At 41.8% G+C, this 16,152-nt stretch overlaps 2 protein-coding genes across 6 annotated transcripts in view; one reads left to right on the forward strand and one right to left on the reverse strand.

The window, feature by feature from the left end:
• The window catches only part of elk3 (ETS transcription factor ELK3), a 42,173-nt gene extending 39,143 nt beyond the window's left edge, over positions 1-3,030 (forward strand). For all 3 annotated transcript variants that reach the window (XM_078420218.1, XM_078420217.1, XM_078420219.1), the window contains 2 exons: positions 929-1,051; positions 2,446-3,030. In XM_078420218.1, the coding sequence (XP_078276344.1) occupies positions 929-1,051; positions 2,446-2,541 (219 nt within the window). In that variant the 3' untranslated portion in view covers positions 2,542-3,030. The remainder of the gene's footprint in view (positions 1-928; positions 1,052-2,445) is intronic.
• A 6,754-nt stretch (positions 3,031-9,784) lies between these two features.
• Positions 9,785-16,152, reverse strand: part of cdk17 (cyclin dependent kinase 17) — a 193,499-nt gene continuing 187,131 nt past the window's right edge. For all 3 annotated transcript variants that reach the window (XM_078420056.1, XM_078420053.1, XM_078420054.1), the window contains 5 exons: positions 15,842-15,947; positions 14,729-14,771; positions 14,528-14,618; positions 13,565-13,642; positions 9,785-11,525 (listed from right to left, as the gene is read on the reverse strand). In XM_078420056.1, coding sequence (XP_078276182.1) covers positions 11,488-11,525; positions 13,565-13,642; positions 14,528-14,618; positions 14,729-14,771; positions 15,842-15,947 — 356 coding nt within the window. In that variant the 3' untranslated portion in view covers positions 9,785-11,487. The remainder of the gene's footprint in view (positions 11,526-13,564; positions 13,643-14,527; positions 14,619-14,728; positions 14,772-15,841; positions 15,948-16,152) is intronic.

Raw genomic sequence — 16,152 nt, forward strand, 5'->3', positions numbered from 1 at the left:
GGAATGGGAGGGGGAGTTGAAGTGCTCAGCCACCGGGAGATCAGGTTGGTTAAGGCGGACTGAGCAAAGGTGTTGAGCGAAACGATCGCCGAGCCTGCGTTTGGTCTCGCCGATGTAGAGAAGTTGATATCTGGAACAGCGGATACAATGGATGAGGTTGGAGGAGGTGCAGGTGAACCTCTGCCTCACCTGGAAAGACTGTTTGGGTCCTTCCTCATTTCGCTGAACATCTCTGCTCAGTTTTCATTCCTAAACAAAGTGCTTTGGTCACCCTTTATGAATATCTCAATTGGACATAAATACGAGGGATGCAAGAGTGGGTCGCAGGCTGGGTGTCCTGTGGATAAAGACACACCTCCTGACACATCTCCTGCGGGGATTGCTGGTCGGTGTGGACACGGTGGGATGAAGGGCTGTTTCCACACTGTATCTCTAAACTAAACTAAACAGGAACAGGCGCTTCAGCCCATAATGTCCCCCCGCATAGATGATGCAAATTAAACTGTGTAGGAAAGAACTGCAGATGCTGGTTTACATCAAAGATAGACATAAAATGCTGGAGTAACTCAGGTGAGCCAGGTATCATCTCTGGAAAGAAGAAATGGGTGATGTTTCAGGGGTTGAGACCCTTCTTCAGACCGATGGAGTAGGTGGTACAGGGATAAAATGTAGTTGGAGACAGTAAGACTGGTCGGAGAACTGGGAAGGGAGTGGGGATGGAGGGGGAAAGCAAGGGTTACTTGAAATTAGTAGTCAATGTTCATTCTGCTAGGGTGTGAGCTGCCCAAGCGAAATATGACGTGCTGTTCCTCCAATTTGCGCTGGGCCTCACTCTGACAATGTATAGCGAAATATGAGATGCAAATTAAACTGATCTCCTTTCCCTGCCAGCATTCATCTGTCTAATTGTCATGTTTCTCACACATAGACGCCGAGTGGGATTCTGTTGACACCAAGCCCCTTACTCTCCAGTATTCATTTTTGGAGTACACTAAGTCCAGTGGCTCCCTTGAGTCCTGCCAGACTACAGGGACCAGGCTCCTTATTTCAGGTATGTGCTTATTAATATCAAGGTGAATTATGTCTCTCGTGAGGGTGTAAATTCAAAGTGGTAATCTAAATTTAAATACAAGGAACTGCAGATGCTGGAATGTTGCATAGAACACAAAGTGCTGGAGTAACTCAGCAGAACCGTCAGCATTGCTGGAGGACATGGATAAGAAGATATGATCTGAAGAAGCATCCTGACTCAAAACGTCGCCTAGCCATTTTCTCCAGAGATGCTGCCTGACCCGCTGAGTTACTTCAACACTTTGTGTTCTACAAATTGATCTTAATTGACAGATTGTGATGTTCATAGCAACAGTTCTTAATGTGATACATTGTGCACTTTCATTTAAGGTAGTCAATGATTCCAAACTTATGTCTTGTTTTCTTAAATTAATTTACCGAATTGTTTTCTTAATTTGGTAAATTAATTCATTTCTCCTCTAAATTCCTAATTTGTGAATGTCATGGCTGCAGAAGAGGGTGTTCGAGCTCCTTTTCTCTGTTACGTAGCTTGAAACGTTCTCTGCAGTTAACTCAGTTTAAGGAAATGTAAACTCAATGAAGCAACAAAAAAGCTGATCTCATATATAACCAATAATTTATGATGCTGGTACACAGAGACGGGGGGGGGAGAGAGAATGAGGGACGGGAGAGAGAATGAGGGACGGGAGAGAGAATGAGGGACGGGAGAGTAAATGAGGGACGGGAGAGAGAATGAGGGACGTGAGGGGGGAGGGAAAGAAAGAGACAGGAGGGAGAATGGTGTGAGAAGGGGGGGAGATGGGGGCGAGTTATGGGTAGAGAAGAAGAGAGAGATATGAAAGGAAAGGGAGAGAGAGAGAGAAGGGGGAGAGAGATAGGAAAAATAAGAGAAGGGGACAGAGGCAAACTATGGGGGAGAGACAGTAGAGATGTGAGAATGAGAGAGGGAGACTGAGAGAAAGAGATGTAGAGAGTCAGAGTGAGAGAGAAAGAGATTAGGGGAGATAGAAATGGAGATGAGGTATCTAGAGAAAAGCGAGAGGAAAGTGACTTGATATTACAACAGAATGCCAGAGGAAATGTGAGATGCTGAAATGACACTTGGTGCTAATGGTGGTGCTACACCACCTGAATGTGTTGTATATTTTATTCCTGAACCTCGTTGGAGGTATTGGGCAAAATTAGATGACAGCGTGTTGCCCTTCATCACTTTGAGCCGAAAGTGCTCTATTCTCGTGTCAGGAGACGGTGTGATTGGTGGCACTTCTTTATTGCACCTTGGGATGGGACAGTGGGTTTGAAAGTTTGGCCGGCAGGGTTTTGAAAATTCCTATGCATTATTAAAAAATCTGCTGCCATTGCTCTGAGCATTAAAGTCATTTTAATTTTGTGGTCCCATTTTCCTACCTGCAGTTCCCAAGCTTGGTTAATGGACACATGCCGATTCCAATGCCCAGTTTGGATGGAATTTCTCCTTTGCTGCTTTCGTCAAACACCCAGAAATCATGATACTGCCTTATTGAAGGATCAAAAGGGACCAATTAAATACCAAAATATCAGGCAATAATCAACTATTATTTTTATCAGTGATGTTGCATCATTGGTATGAAGTTGTCAATCATGTTATGAAGTATAGATTAAATACCTTTTACACGTGTTTATAATTTTAGATTTGTTCCCAGTGTTTTATAATGAAGTTGGCAATAAATATATAATCTTTTCTTGTACCTTGCGTTTTATGCACTGTGCTTTTAATGAATGTTAACCAGCTGTGCCTACTTATGCTTAGTTTATGTAACTTGTAAATGACCTGTAAACCTGTTGTAATGGCAAGTTATTAGCATTATTAAATAATTGAAGCTTTGTATCAGTTTTCAATTATTGGTTATTAAAGGACGATACTATGTATTAGCAAAAAAGATTGATGTTATTTTCAATGTAAGTTTTTTTTTAAAAAGCATTGCAGTTTATATGTTTTATAGATGGATTTGCCTCGTCTTTGTATTTTGGCTACAGGTTTGTAATTAACATATTTCAATAAATACCAGAAACCTAACAAAATCTTTAATTTGTTTTTTCCCCCAAAGTCCCAGGACAATTAATGAGTAGTCTCCCAGCAAAAGAGGTTAAAAAACGGCAAGTGTGATTTAAAATTACAGAAGTAAAACAGCCTAAATTATCAATGATCAATAACAGCAAGCTTGTAATAAATCATATCTTTGCACCACAGGAAGAAGTAAATTTTGCTTCCATTTCCTTATTTTTACCTGGTTAGAGCTGAAACTACAAAACTAAAGCTAGGATGAGAATAAAAGCCACAGGCAGCACAGTGGCGCATATACCTGTTTCAGTCCTGACCTATATCCCTCTGATCATGGGTGCTTCAGTTTCCTTCCGGGTTGATACATTATTTGACCCTGCAATGCTCCTGGTGTAGGTGAGTGGCAGAATATGGGGGGCGGGGGGGAAGATTGGTAGGCATGTAGTAAGAATAAAATGATTCTAGTGTAGGTTTCATGTAAGTGGGGTAGTTGATGGTCAGTGTGGATTCAGTGGGTTTTGTTTAGTTTAGTTTATTGTCACGTATACCGAGGTACAGTGAAAAGCTTTTGCGTGCTAACCAGTCAGCGGAAAGACAATCGAGCAATCTACAGTGTACGGATAATGTTGAAGGGAATAACGTTTAGTGCAAGATAAAGTCCAGTAAAGTTCGAGTAAAGATAGTCCAAGGGTCTCCAGTGAGGTAGGTAGGTCAGGGCTGCTCTCTATTTGCTGATAGAACGATTCAGTTGCCTGATAACAGCTGGGAAGAAACTGTTCCTGAATCTGGAGGTGTGCGTTTTCACACTTCTATACCTCTTGCCTGATGGGAGAGGGGCGGAGGGAGTGGCCAGGGTGAGACGTCCTTGATTATGCTGCTGGCCTTGGCAGCGTGAGGTGTAAATGGAAGGAAGGCTGGTTTGTGTGATTGTCTGGGCTGCATCCACAATTCACTGCCATTTCTTGTGGTCTTGGATGGAGCTGTTCCCAAACCATGCTGTGATGCATCCCAATAAAATGCTTTCTACAGCAGATCTCGATATTGGTGAGAGTTGTTGAGGACATGCCAAACTTCCTCGGCCTTCTAAGGAAGTAGAAGCATTGGTGTGCTTTCTTGACCATTGCTTTGATATGGGCTGAAGGCATGGCCTGCATAATTAACCTCACTTTCAATAACTGGGTATAAATGCTCTAAAAACCTTGCCTTGTCAATAGACAATAGACAATAGGTGCAGGAGTAGGCCATTCAGCCCTTCGAGCCAGCACCGCCATTCAATGCGATCATGGCTGATCACTCAATCAGTACCCCGTTCCTGCCTTCTCCCCATACCCCCTCACTCCGCTATCCTCAAGAGCTCTATCCAGCTCTCTCTTGAAAGCATCCAACAAACTGGCCTCCACTGCCTTCTGAGGCAGAGAATTCCACACCTTCACCACCCTCTGACTGAAAAAGTTCTTCCTCATCTCCGTTCTAAATGGCCTACCCCTTATTCTCAAACTGTGGCCCCTTGTTCTGGACTCCCCTAACATTGGGAACATGTTATCTGCCTCTAATGTGTCCAATCCCCTAATTATCTTATATGTTTCAATAAGATGTCCTCAGGACATCATAATAGCTTTATATTTTCCTTTTATATTTTGATTTTTTTCCCCTACTCCTTTGGAAGTTTATCAATTCTTTACAGAATGTATTGTCTGGCCAATTTATGTCATTCTCACAGCACTTTGAGGACAGAAAGCACCCTTTGCAAATAGGATGGAGAGTCCCACATTGTACACACCACGTGTCAGAGTAAGAATGCTCCAAACCTGTTTGAACAAAATTGGATAGTGATTAGGATCCAGTTGCGATATTAATATTGCAATCAACAACGTGGGATTACCTTATGCTATGAACATTGATAATTCTCTTGCCCAATCCCTAAAATATGTGCTGAACAACTAATTACCACCCAAATAGGCAGTAATTATTGAGTAAAGCCTGAGTTAGTACTTGATGAAGATAGACATAAAATGCTGGAGTAACTCAGTGTGTTAGGCAGCATCTCTGGAGAAAAAGAATAGGTGACGTTTCATGTCCGAACCCTTCTTCAGACTGAAAGATAAGGTCAGAACAAAGGAGGACCAGCAACAGATGACCACAGGAAGGGTGGCGTCCATAATGGCCCGTTGTTGGCCGATAAATTGGTAGTAGAGTTGCTGCCTTACAGCATCAGACATGGGTTTGATCCTGACTGCAGGTGCTGTCTGCATGGAGTTTACATTGTGCTTGTGACTAAGTTTGCTCCAGGTGCTCCGGTTTCCTCCCACACTCCAGAGGTACAGGTTTGTAGGTTAATTGCTTCTGTAAATTGTCCCTAGTGTGTGGGATAGTGTTTGTGTACAGGGTCAGGGCGGATTTGGTGGGCCAAAGGGCCTGTTTCCACGTTGTATCTTGAAAGTATAAAGACTAATTAGAAATATGAATCAGTATTTGATATGGAATGTAGGACAGGTGATGTGGTGCAGCTCCACCATATGGGAGTTAATGGACATCGGTGACATCCCCAACAGCCACATCTGTATTTAGCAGCTGCGTCCTGCGGAACTTTGCCCACACTGGTTGAGCTGGAGTCTGTGCTGCAAATATCACGGCATTAAAAAAGGGTGAGCAACTCAAACCATTTGGTCCAGGATGCAATCAGATCCCTTGCCCGAGTAATATTGTCGATTTGGGCAATGGTCAGGATGTTTCAGTCAGGCAGGTAAAGGAGATCCATGATGCAACAAGTATGTGGCACGTCTTAGAAATGAACAAAGACCGTAAGGGGGGTGGATAATCTGATTACAGCAACGTGTTCAGGGGAGCATATAGGAAATGAAAGAGAGGCAAGTAAAGAGGAAAATAGACACAAAAGGCTGGAGTAACTCAGGGGGTCAGGAAGCATCTCTTGAGGAAAGGGATAGGTGACATTTCAAGTCGAGACTTCATCAGACTGAGAGACAGGGAGGGGGAAACTGGAGGTATGCTAAGGTACAGAACAAAGCAGAGCCTGGATCGATAACTCAGGAAAGGTGGGTCCAACAATGGTCAGTTATTGGCTGGGGACAAGGTTACAATGATGGGATTCAAACGGTGAAATTAACAATAGGACTAGGGTGGGGAAGGGACACAGAGAGAGAATGCAAGGGTTACTTGAAGTGAAAGAAATCAATATTCATACCGCTGGGTTGTAGGCTGCCAAAGCGAAATATGAGGTGCTGTTCCTCCAATTTGCATGTGGCCTCACTCTGACAGTGGAGGAGGCCCAGGACAGAAAGGTCAGTATGGGAGTGGGAATGGGAGTTAAAGTGTTTGGCAATTTGGAGATCGCATACACTAAGTATAAGAAAATAACTGCAGATGCTGGTACAAATCAAAGGTGTTTATTCACAAAATGCTGGAGTAACTCAGCAGGTCAGGCAGCATCTCGGGAGAGAAGGAATAGGTGATGTTTCGGGTCGGAAACGTCACCCATTCCTTCTCTCCCGAGATGCTGCCTGACCTGCTGAGTTACTCCAGCATTTTGTGAATAAATTGCATACACTAAGGCAGTCTGCGCTTGGTCTCGCCGATATAAACAGGAATGTGGTAATATAAGGAGACAGTATAATCTGGATGAGATATACCATTATAGAGAATGCTGAAAATACTCAGCATGTCAAGCAGCATCTGTGAAGAGAAAAACAGTCCAAGTCAATTACCTGTCATCTGAGCCTTCTGATTCTGTGAACTGCAAGTGCGTGTGAATCTTAAAACTGTACGGCTAACCCAGTACCAGGATTAAGAATATCTCAGGGCTTGGATAAAGGAAGGATCCAGTTGTGGTCTGTGTATGAACAATTACATAGAAACTAAGAAAGGTGCAACAGGAGCTCCAGATTCCTCCATATCCCATAGATGAAAAGTTGGTAGGTTAACTGGCCTATGAAAATAGATGTTACACAATTGATGTGGCGCAATCCAGGAATAGTTAATGGGAATGTGAGGAGAACAGATGCAACAACAATTAGTGAAAATCAGGATTGCTTTAAAGCCCTGTCCCACTTAGGCGATTTTTTAGGCGACTGCCGGCGACTGTCAAAGTCGTAGCAGATTGCTGAAATTTTCTATTACCCTACGACAATGACCACAAAAAATGCCGAGTCAGGTCGAGATTACACCGTCTTCGGAAACATCGCGAAATTCCCACGCTGTCAATGCTTCTCCGACGTCTTAATTTTCGTTGAAATCACTGACAAGTCGGTAAGTACTTGAGAGTTTTGAAATATAACATCTTGCCTGGGTTACTTGAAAACCAAGCTTCACGGTAACAAGGCATAAACTGGATTGACTTCCAGTTTACTAATAGAATTAGTAATTAAGTAATTAGTAATTACTAATTAAGAAATTTAATTTTAAAAGTGGTTAAATGGATTTTTGTGTGGAGTGTGGGCATTCTTTGAAAATGTACGGGAGATGCATATCTGATTTCTGGGTTGTATATCTGGGTTGGCAGCCTACTTTAAATGTAATCGCTGATGGCCATAAACATCGCAAAAATTCCCACGCTTACCTGACCGTCAAACTGTCACCTCCAATCTACCTGTCAAATGTCCTGACAGTTGGTTAAACACAAGTATTTTATGGTATCTTCAAATGACTTTACTTAATTTAATGTTATGTGCTTCTAAATGCATCTAAGAGAACCTAGAAAACCTGGGGACAGCATGCGACAGCGCCCGCAATAAGCAACGATACCTGGCGACAAGCCAGCTGTCGCCGAGAAATTTCATACCGGATGATTTCTCAGCGATGCGCCGAGATCCACTACGTTTCTTTGAAGACTCCTCACGATCATGCCCGCGACACCCCGGCGAACTGTCGGCGACAGCCTAGTCACCGGAAGTCGCCTTAAAATCGCCTAAGTGGGACAGGCCCTTTATGTGCTGGTCGATTCCATGACATAAAGTAGCCCTTTCCATGTTGTAAGAAAATATGGAAAAATGGTTTGAGTTAATGATTTCTTCAGATTGAAACTTTTACTGTTTTTCTCTCCTTGGATCCTGCCTGATCTGCTGAGTATTTCTGGCAGTTTGTGTTATTGCTTGCTGAGGGAATATTAGTGTTATGCCAAAGAAAATAACTTTGGAGGGAGGGGTGGGGGAATACACATGGGATTTCAATTACTTTTCTGTTTCCTTTCACTTTTCCCCCCCCAGTGATTTTCCAAACATTTGTACATAAATGTTTAAAAATTAGCATTAATATTTTTAGTTAAAAATGTAAACCACTCTTTCCAGTTTAGGCTAAGGAAAAATAACAATCATGGCAGGAATCTACATTCTGACAACTCTGCCCTCTAATGCCTTCCTTTACCTCCCCCCTCAACTCCATCCAAGCACCCATTTCTTCTCACCCTGACTCTTGCAAAAAGTCCCAATTCCTCCATCTATGCCGCATCTGCGCCCAGGATCAGGTGTTTCACACTAGGGCATCAGATGTGGAGATGAGGAATGTTCCTCATCTCCACACAGAGATGTCCTCATTCTTTAGGAAATGGGGCTTCCCCTCTTCCATTATAGATGAGGCTCTCACTAGGGCCTTCTCTATATCTCGCAGCTCCGCTCTTGCTCCCCTCCGCCCCCATTCGTAACAAGGACAGAATCCCCCTTGTCCTCACCGTCCACCCCATCAGCCAGCGTATCCAACAAATCATCCTCCAACATTTTCATCACCTCCAACGGGATTCCACTACTGGCCACATCTTCCCAACTCCTCCCCTTTCTGCGTTCCGCAGGGACCGTTCCCTCCATAACTCCCAAGTCCACTCGTCCCTTCCTACCCAAACCACCCCCTCCCCAGTTACTTTCCCCTGCAACCGCAGGAGATGCCACACTGTTCATTTACCTCCCCCCTCAACTCCAACCAAGGACCCAAACAGTCTTTCCAGGTGAGACAAACGTTCACCTGCACCTCCTCCAACCTCATCTATTGTATCCGCTGTTCCAGATGTCAACTTCTCTACATCGGCAAGACCAAACGCAGGGTCGGCGATCGTTTCGCTCAACACCTTCGCTCAGTCCGCCTTAACCAACCTGAGCACTTCAACTCCCCCTCCCACTCCAAGTCTGACCTTTCTGTCATGGGCCTCCTCCAATATCATAGTGAGGCCCACCGTAAATTGGAGGAAAAGCACATCATATTTCGCTTGGGTAGCTTACAGCCCAGCGGTATGAACATTGACTTCTCTAACTTTATAGTTCCTCTGTCCCTCTCTTCCCCTCCCCTTCCCAGTTCTCCCACTGTCTTCCTGTCTCCACCTAGATCCTTTCTTTGTCCCGCCCCCCCTGACATCAGTCTGAAGAAGGGTCTCAACCCGAAACGTCACCCGTTCCTTCTCTCCAAGATGCTGCCTGACCTGCTGAGTTACTCCAGCATTTTGTGATACCTACATTCTGACAACGATTAATTGGTTTTCTCTAATTAAGTATTTTACAGCCTTCTTCCATTTATGAAAGGAGTGCATTCCTGGGAAATTATGTGATTTTATTATGAGATTTTTGAAAATCTAAGACTAGGCTTTTCAGAAAAGTGTATTCGACATCAGGAGAGTAGTACACCATTTGTTATAGCGAAAAATAGCTTTATAAATTGATTACATGAACCCTGAGTCGATGGTATTATTGCATAATTTGTAAATTGAGGAATTAAGGTAGAATAAATATCCATTGTCTTTGTCTTTATTCCAGTGAAGAAAAGATTGACCTTCCTTCACAATTTTTAAAATGTTACATCAGAGGAGTTTCACCAACTGACTAAACTACTGTTAAGTCAACAAAGTGTGTCAGAATAAGCTGTTATTTAGAAACATTTTGTGAATGCTACCATTCCTTCAAATTACCTGTAGCAAAATGTTTTCGTTGAAAGGCCACACTAGACGCCAAAGAACAGTGATCAGTTAAAACAAGGAATGCATTGTAATATTTATAATTCCAAGGAAAAATAGCACTCTTAATCAGAAATAGCACAGCAGTTTTAGTTTACAAATTTCAGCCCGGAATCATTCTGATAAGCAGTAGTGGTCCAATACACAGTTACGAATGAATCTGCTTCCCCTTTTCTTACAAAATTCCAATTAAAATCAGTCAGTCAGTCATGACGCAAAATACAAATAAAATACTTTTACAACATGCCATCATCACAGTTCACAAATAAAATTAAACATAGAAAATATTCTTAACACTGTTAAATAACAACCTATTGAAAATTATGAAAATGATAGGACCCTGATTGGTAGGACCCTGAATAAGTCCAAAAATATTGCCAATGATTAACTACATTTGCTACAAGTCCAATGTCTCGACAATTATATATTAACAGTAATCCTAAAATGCAGGTCCCTAAAATGTAGATCCACTGAAACCATTATTTGGAAAGTCAAACAAACAAATACTGTTAACAAAAGCCTATTTATGACACTCATCGAGATACACATTTTGTAGTGAAATTATAAAATGATGCATCAGAGTAACAGCCAAGATCAGAGACACAGTTGAACTCGCTAAATTCCAATGTCTTCATAAAGTGACATGGAAAAATAATAGGTGCAATTATTTCGACAATGTTCAGCAAAGGAAGTGCAGATTGAAAGCTTAATTCCATATATATATATATATATATATATATATATATATATATATATATGTGTGTGTGTGCGTATTTAAAAAAATACACTAATCAATTAGTCTGTTGGCCACAAAATTTCAGAACAAATTTAAATGTTCTAACCTATGAACTTTGAAGATAAAAGATAGCTGATCACAATCATATTTTAAGAGGTGAGGCAGTTCTAATATTATGCATTTAAGAGCATTTGCAACCAAACGTCACAGTAAAATTTGCAAAATGCTGGAAATAGATACTGGGAGAAATAGATGCATTCACAAGCCACTCACATTTTTCTGTATACAACCACAATGTGGTTTATGGACAGTAGTCTTTTAGCAGCAATGATTCCCAATAAATAAGCACTTTTGTTTCCAGCACCGCACAAAACTGCAGGTGAAGTTACAACAGTAGCCGCAACTAACTGGCTATTGACAGCATAGATGAATCATATAACTGTTTTATCTCTGTGTGTTATGTACATGTTTGTATTATATATATTCACACACATGCACACAAGTGTGTACAATATATATAATAAAATGTCACACTGTGACCCTGCAAATATAAAACAATCTATATATCTGAAGAAAAGACGACATCGCAAGAGAGGCAGTAAAAGAGACACGTTATTGTTCAAGTCTAATCCACTCTACATTATGGAAATTGTCTTCAAATCAAAATCCTTGATAAGAGCGATGTGAAACGGCAAGCCAATGGGACTCAAGTCTATTATTTTGCTCGATAACCTAGAACAACATGCTTTGTCTTCTGTTCTTCCCATGTGCTAGAAAATACAATAGAAGGCATTAAATACAACTTATGATACTGATTATTTTCTTTTCTTATGATGCAGTAGTCAGAGACCCATTGACAATTCATATATCATAGCAAAGAAAGTCCAAATAAGCATAGACAGGATTGTTTTAATGCACAGACTCTTAAACTTCCAGAAATAGTAACGTTTGAACATTTTAAAATCCCAAAATATAGTGATTATAACCACGTGTTACCCAAAACTCTTCAGCAGTGATTTGAGTCTGAGCCCAAGGAGAGCTGCTTGTTTTGTTTAATTTATAAATTGGATGTGGGTATCCCAGTTACGACGGCCCCTTTAGCTACCCTGCAAGATATGAGTTGAAGATACGACTAGTGAAAAGAGCCACATGAAAGTGTCTGCAGACAGATGCTGGAATCTTGAGCAAAAATCAGAGTGCTGGAGGAACTCTGCGGGTCAGGCAGCATCTGTGCAGGGAATGGTCTGGCGACATTGAGGGTTGGGACCTTTCTTCAGGCAGGTGTAAGGGGAAGATAACTAGAAAAGGAGGTGGGGGTGGTGCAAAGCCTGGCAAGTGTAAAACCGGAGGAAGGAACAAGTGTGGAAGCCTATCATGGGGGGTTTGGGAAGAGGAGGAAAACAAGAGAAATGAGAGACTCGGGGATGGGAGATGAATGTATGGGGAAGGAGAAGGTAGCACAGTGATTAGGGGGGGGGGAGGGAAAATGTGTGCACAGCAACACGGGGGAGAATAGGGGAGAGAGGGGAGGGGTGTTGGGGTATATTACTTAAGATTGCCTGACCCACTACATTCCTCCTACACTTTGCTTTGTGCCTACACAAGTGCAAAGGGACAGCTGTGCACTTCCAAGTCAGAGTGGAGCTGCATTTGATCTTTTCCCCACCCCAAATTTTGCGCCGTGAGGTGCAACTCGGCTGCGGGGCTTAACACCGCCCGGTGCAGCTCGGCTGCGGGGCTTAACACCGCCCGGTGCAACTCGGCTGCGGGACCTAACACCGCCCGGTGCGGCTCGGCTGCGGGACTTTTCACCGCTGGTGCAGCTCGGCTGCGGGACTTAACACCGCCCGGTGCGGCTCGGCTGCGGGACTTTTCACCGCTGGTGCGGCTCGGCTGTGGGACTTAGCTGCGCAAGGCTTGGTCGCGGGCCTTTCATCGCCCGGTTCGGCCGCGAGACGTTTCAGCGCCCGGTGCGGGGACTGTGCGGGTCAGTCGGGGACGAGCTGTCTGTCCGTGGGCGTGGGGAAGAGAGTGGAAGTTTTGTTGCCTCCATCACAGTGAGGGGGTGTTTGGAGTCACTGTGATGGACGTTTGTGTTGGGGTTATGTGTCTTGTGTTCTTTTTTTTCTTTTTTTTTCTATGACTGCTATGTAGTTTCGTTCGGTACTTCGGTACCGAACGACAAATAAAGCTCTGTTATACCTGTTATACCTGTTATATCAAATAATACAACAATTACAAAAACATACTTAATGCTCTGTTTATTAAACTTTGTGTCTCATTGCCAAATGTGGCTGCATGAAACATATGTTGTTACTTTTAGTTTAGTTTGGTTTAGAGATACAGTGCAGAAACAGGCCCACCGGCCAACCGAGTCCACACCGACCAGCGATCCCTGCACACTAACAACATCCTACTCACACCAGGAACAATTTAACCAAGCCAATTAACCGACAAACCTGTATTTCTTTGGAGTGTGGGAAGAAACCAGACCTCCCGGAGAAAACCCATGCAAGTCGCAGATCTCTGTACAGACAGCGCCCGGTCAGGATTGAACCCGGGTCTCTGGCACTGTAAGACAGTGATTCCACCCCTGCGCCACCCAGCCGTTTTCTGTACAACACGCTGTACAGTTTTTATTCTGTACGAAATTGGATAATTTTTAATGAAAAAATATTGAGAACAAAGACCATATGTCCAGCTACCTATAAAAAATACTAGCAGGTTGGTTTCTTGGAAGGAAACGAATAGCAGGTGAGTCCCATTTTCTTTCAGATGTAATTTTAGTTGCTTGATAAAAGAATCTTACCTGTCTCTGGATATGATGAGGTTCTGTAGCCAGGATCCTTTTGCAACCGAATTTCACTTAATGAAAATACTGAGGTGCCTGGTATAAAGGAGTAAAGTAGAAAAGTTTTTGTCACCAAGTGGCAGTCTTCACACAAAATAATCCAAATTAAGAGAGAAATACCTGTTCATACTTTGGCTGCAAGCAGTTTGAAGCTTGGTATTTAGTAGCTCAGGTTATGCTTCCTGAATCCTCAAAGAATCTTTTTACCAATTTTAAGACAGATTGCTAACTGTTTAATTATGACAACCATAGTGTACAAACACACTGACTAACACTTATCTTTGCTGATGCACTTTGGATTATGCTGCCAGATTTTGTGGCCACAGAATCACTAAGACAGGAACAGGCTGTTCAACCCCAGCATTCCACTAGGGTCACTGCTAATTTGTGCTTCAATTCCACTCAAACATCCTTGATTCATATCCCTGAATCTCATGAGAATATCAATTGACACCACCACCCCTCCCCCTCCCAACTCCTCCTGACAAAACTATTTTGGAGAGATTTAAAGACTGTGTCCCCTTATGCAAAGATTTGTGTGGGTGGGGGTGGGGGGGAGATGTAGGTTGAGGGAAAAGGAGTGAAAAAAAGAGGCTCAGTGATCTTGAATCTGTGCACATGTCGAGGAAGTATTATGTCAGTATGCCACTACCTAATGAGTAGGAGGATGTTATTCCACAATATTAATCTAGACAACTTCCTTTACAAATGTGAACAGAAACATACTGAAAATATATATATTTTTAAAATGTTGACGATAAAACAAGGATTGAATCTATTCAGTGAAAATTACCAGATCATCTCCCAGATTTACATTACACTCGATCTGCAATCTTCCTGTGATTGTCACTATGGGAAGGGAAGCTTGTGTCAAGGTTCCTTAAATATGATCATCTTATTACTAATTAATGAATTATTTACCATCTGGTAAAGTGTGTGTCCTTGATCCCAGATTTTTAAAATAAAGATGCTTCATGGCGTCATCTGCAGAAATTCTCTTCTTGGCTTGGTACTGCAAAAGAGATTATTGATTTATTGGTTGCATCAATTATTTATAAGGAGACAGTTTTAGATCTATCTAATTTTGACTATTTCAATTACATAACAAAAAGTAAAGCTTACTTGTAAAAAACTGGTTAGCAGATCGATTCCTTCTGTGTCCAATCTGTGAGAAAAAAATAAGACTCAATTTAAAAGGGTTATATTGGCAAGAATATTTATTCTTGTCGATGTTCATCTTTATGGATGCCCCAGAAAGTGGCAAATTGACGCTTAAACAAATATAAAATGATCAACTTTCACTCACAGATTCTATCTATCTTGCCTATTCGGAGAACCTATCAAATGTTGGTAAAAGCCAAAGGAAGTTAAAGATCAACCAAATTACATTCATGTCCTTTAAAGAAAATGAAAGATACCACCCACTGCATAAAATACCATTGTGTTCTGATCACTGGATTGCTCAGATGATTTACCCCTGCATGCTTCAGTATCACACAGATCATTTTCAATACCATTCATAAATTGATGATATTTTAAAGCATGCTGCATTTTGGTAACTATGTGTTCTGCTGCATATTTGAACATTAGGACCAAATGGCTTGTTCCTGTGTTGTACTGTTTGTTGTATGTTGATCCAGATAGCATTGCCTGTTTACATTTGAAACCGATTCCACAAATTAGCTGAGAAAATTATTATTTTATTTTCATCCTTAAACATTAATTTTATCATTGCCCGAAATGCATTATAAATTAGGTAAAATTATTCATGAATGTCAGGTGCTGAAAAAGCTGAACGTTAAAACTATACTACTTTTTATTTTCCCCAAGTCCTGCCAAAAAACACTTCACTATCCTTTTCAACATCGGGGATATTCTAATTGAAGCTATATGAACAAAAGCATAAGCGATCAAAATGGCTATATACCTCCAGTGACACGATGGCACCAGGTTTCATTCATGCTTTTTAATTTTATATTGCCATCCCTGCATAGCCTACGCATTTAGAATTTGCCACATCTATGTTCATTACACTGTGCTTATTGACACTGAGCAACATTTGCTCTTTCTGATGGTACATTTAAGTTGGTCTATGGTCTACTCAGCCTTGTGGCCAATATTGTTTGACTTTCGTTGTTGAAACACTTTTCCCCCATGATTATCAAACATGAATCACAGCTCATTTCTTACTTCAGCGAATCAAGCCCATTCATAATTATTCAATACCAACTATACCTAGGTGCATGATTTATCACTTGTTGCGGTTTATATTTGGGAAAGTTGTAAGCCTTAAATTCCTCATTTGAAGATATTCCTGGCCATGTCTCCTCTGTGGGTGTTCCTGCAATAAAGAACAGTCCATAAGTAGGATGCAGAAACCTATCTAACATGTCAACATGAGTTTGAGGTTTGATAGTTCACCTCATTGAAATTCCAGGAAATCGTTATTGTGTTTTAAGACGTTCATATTCTTCTGACAGCATGGTGACCAGAAATGAACACATGTCACAGCTGCCAGAGGAGGTATATGAGACAGGTAACTATCA

This window comes from Rhinoraja longicauda, chromosome 23 (genome assembly GCF_053455715.1).
Source record: "Rhinoraja longicauda isolate Sanriku21f chromosome 23, sRhiLon1.1, whole genome shotgun sequence".
NCBI classification, from domain to species: Eukaryota; Metazoa; Chordata; class Chondrichthyes; order Rajiformes; family Arhynchobatidae; genus Rhinoraja; species Rhinoraja longicauda.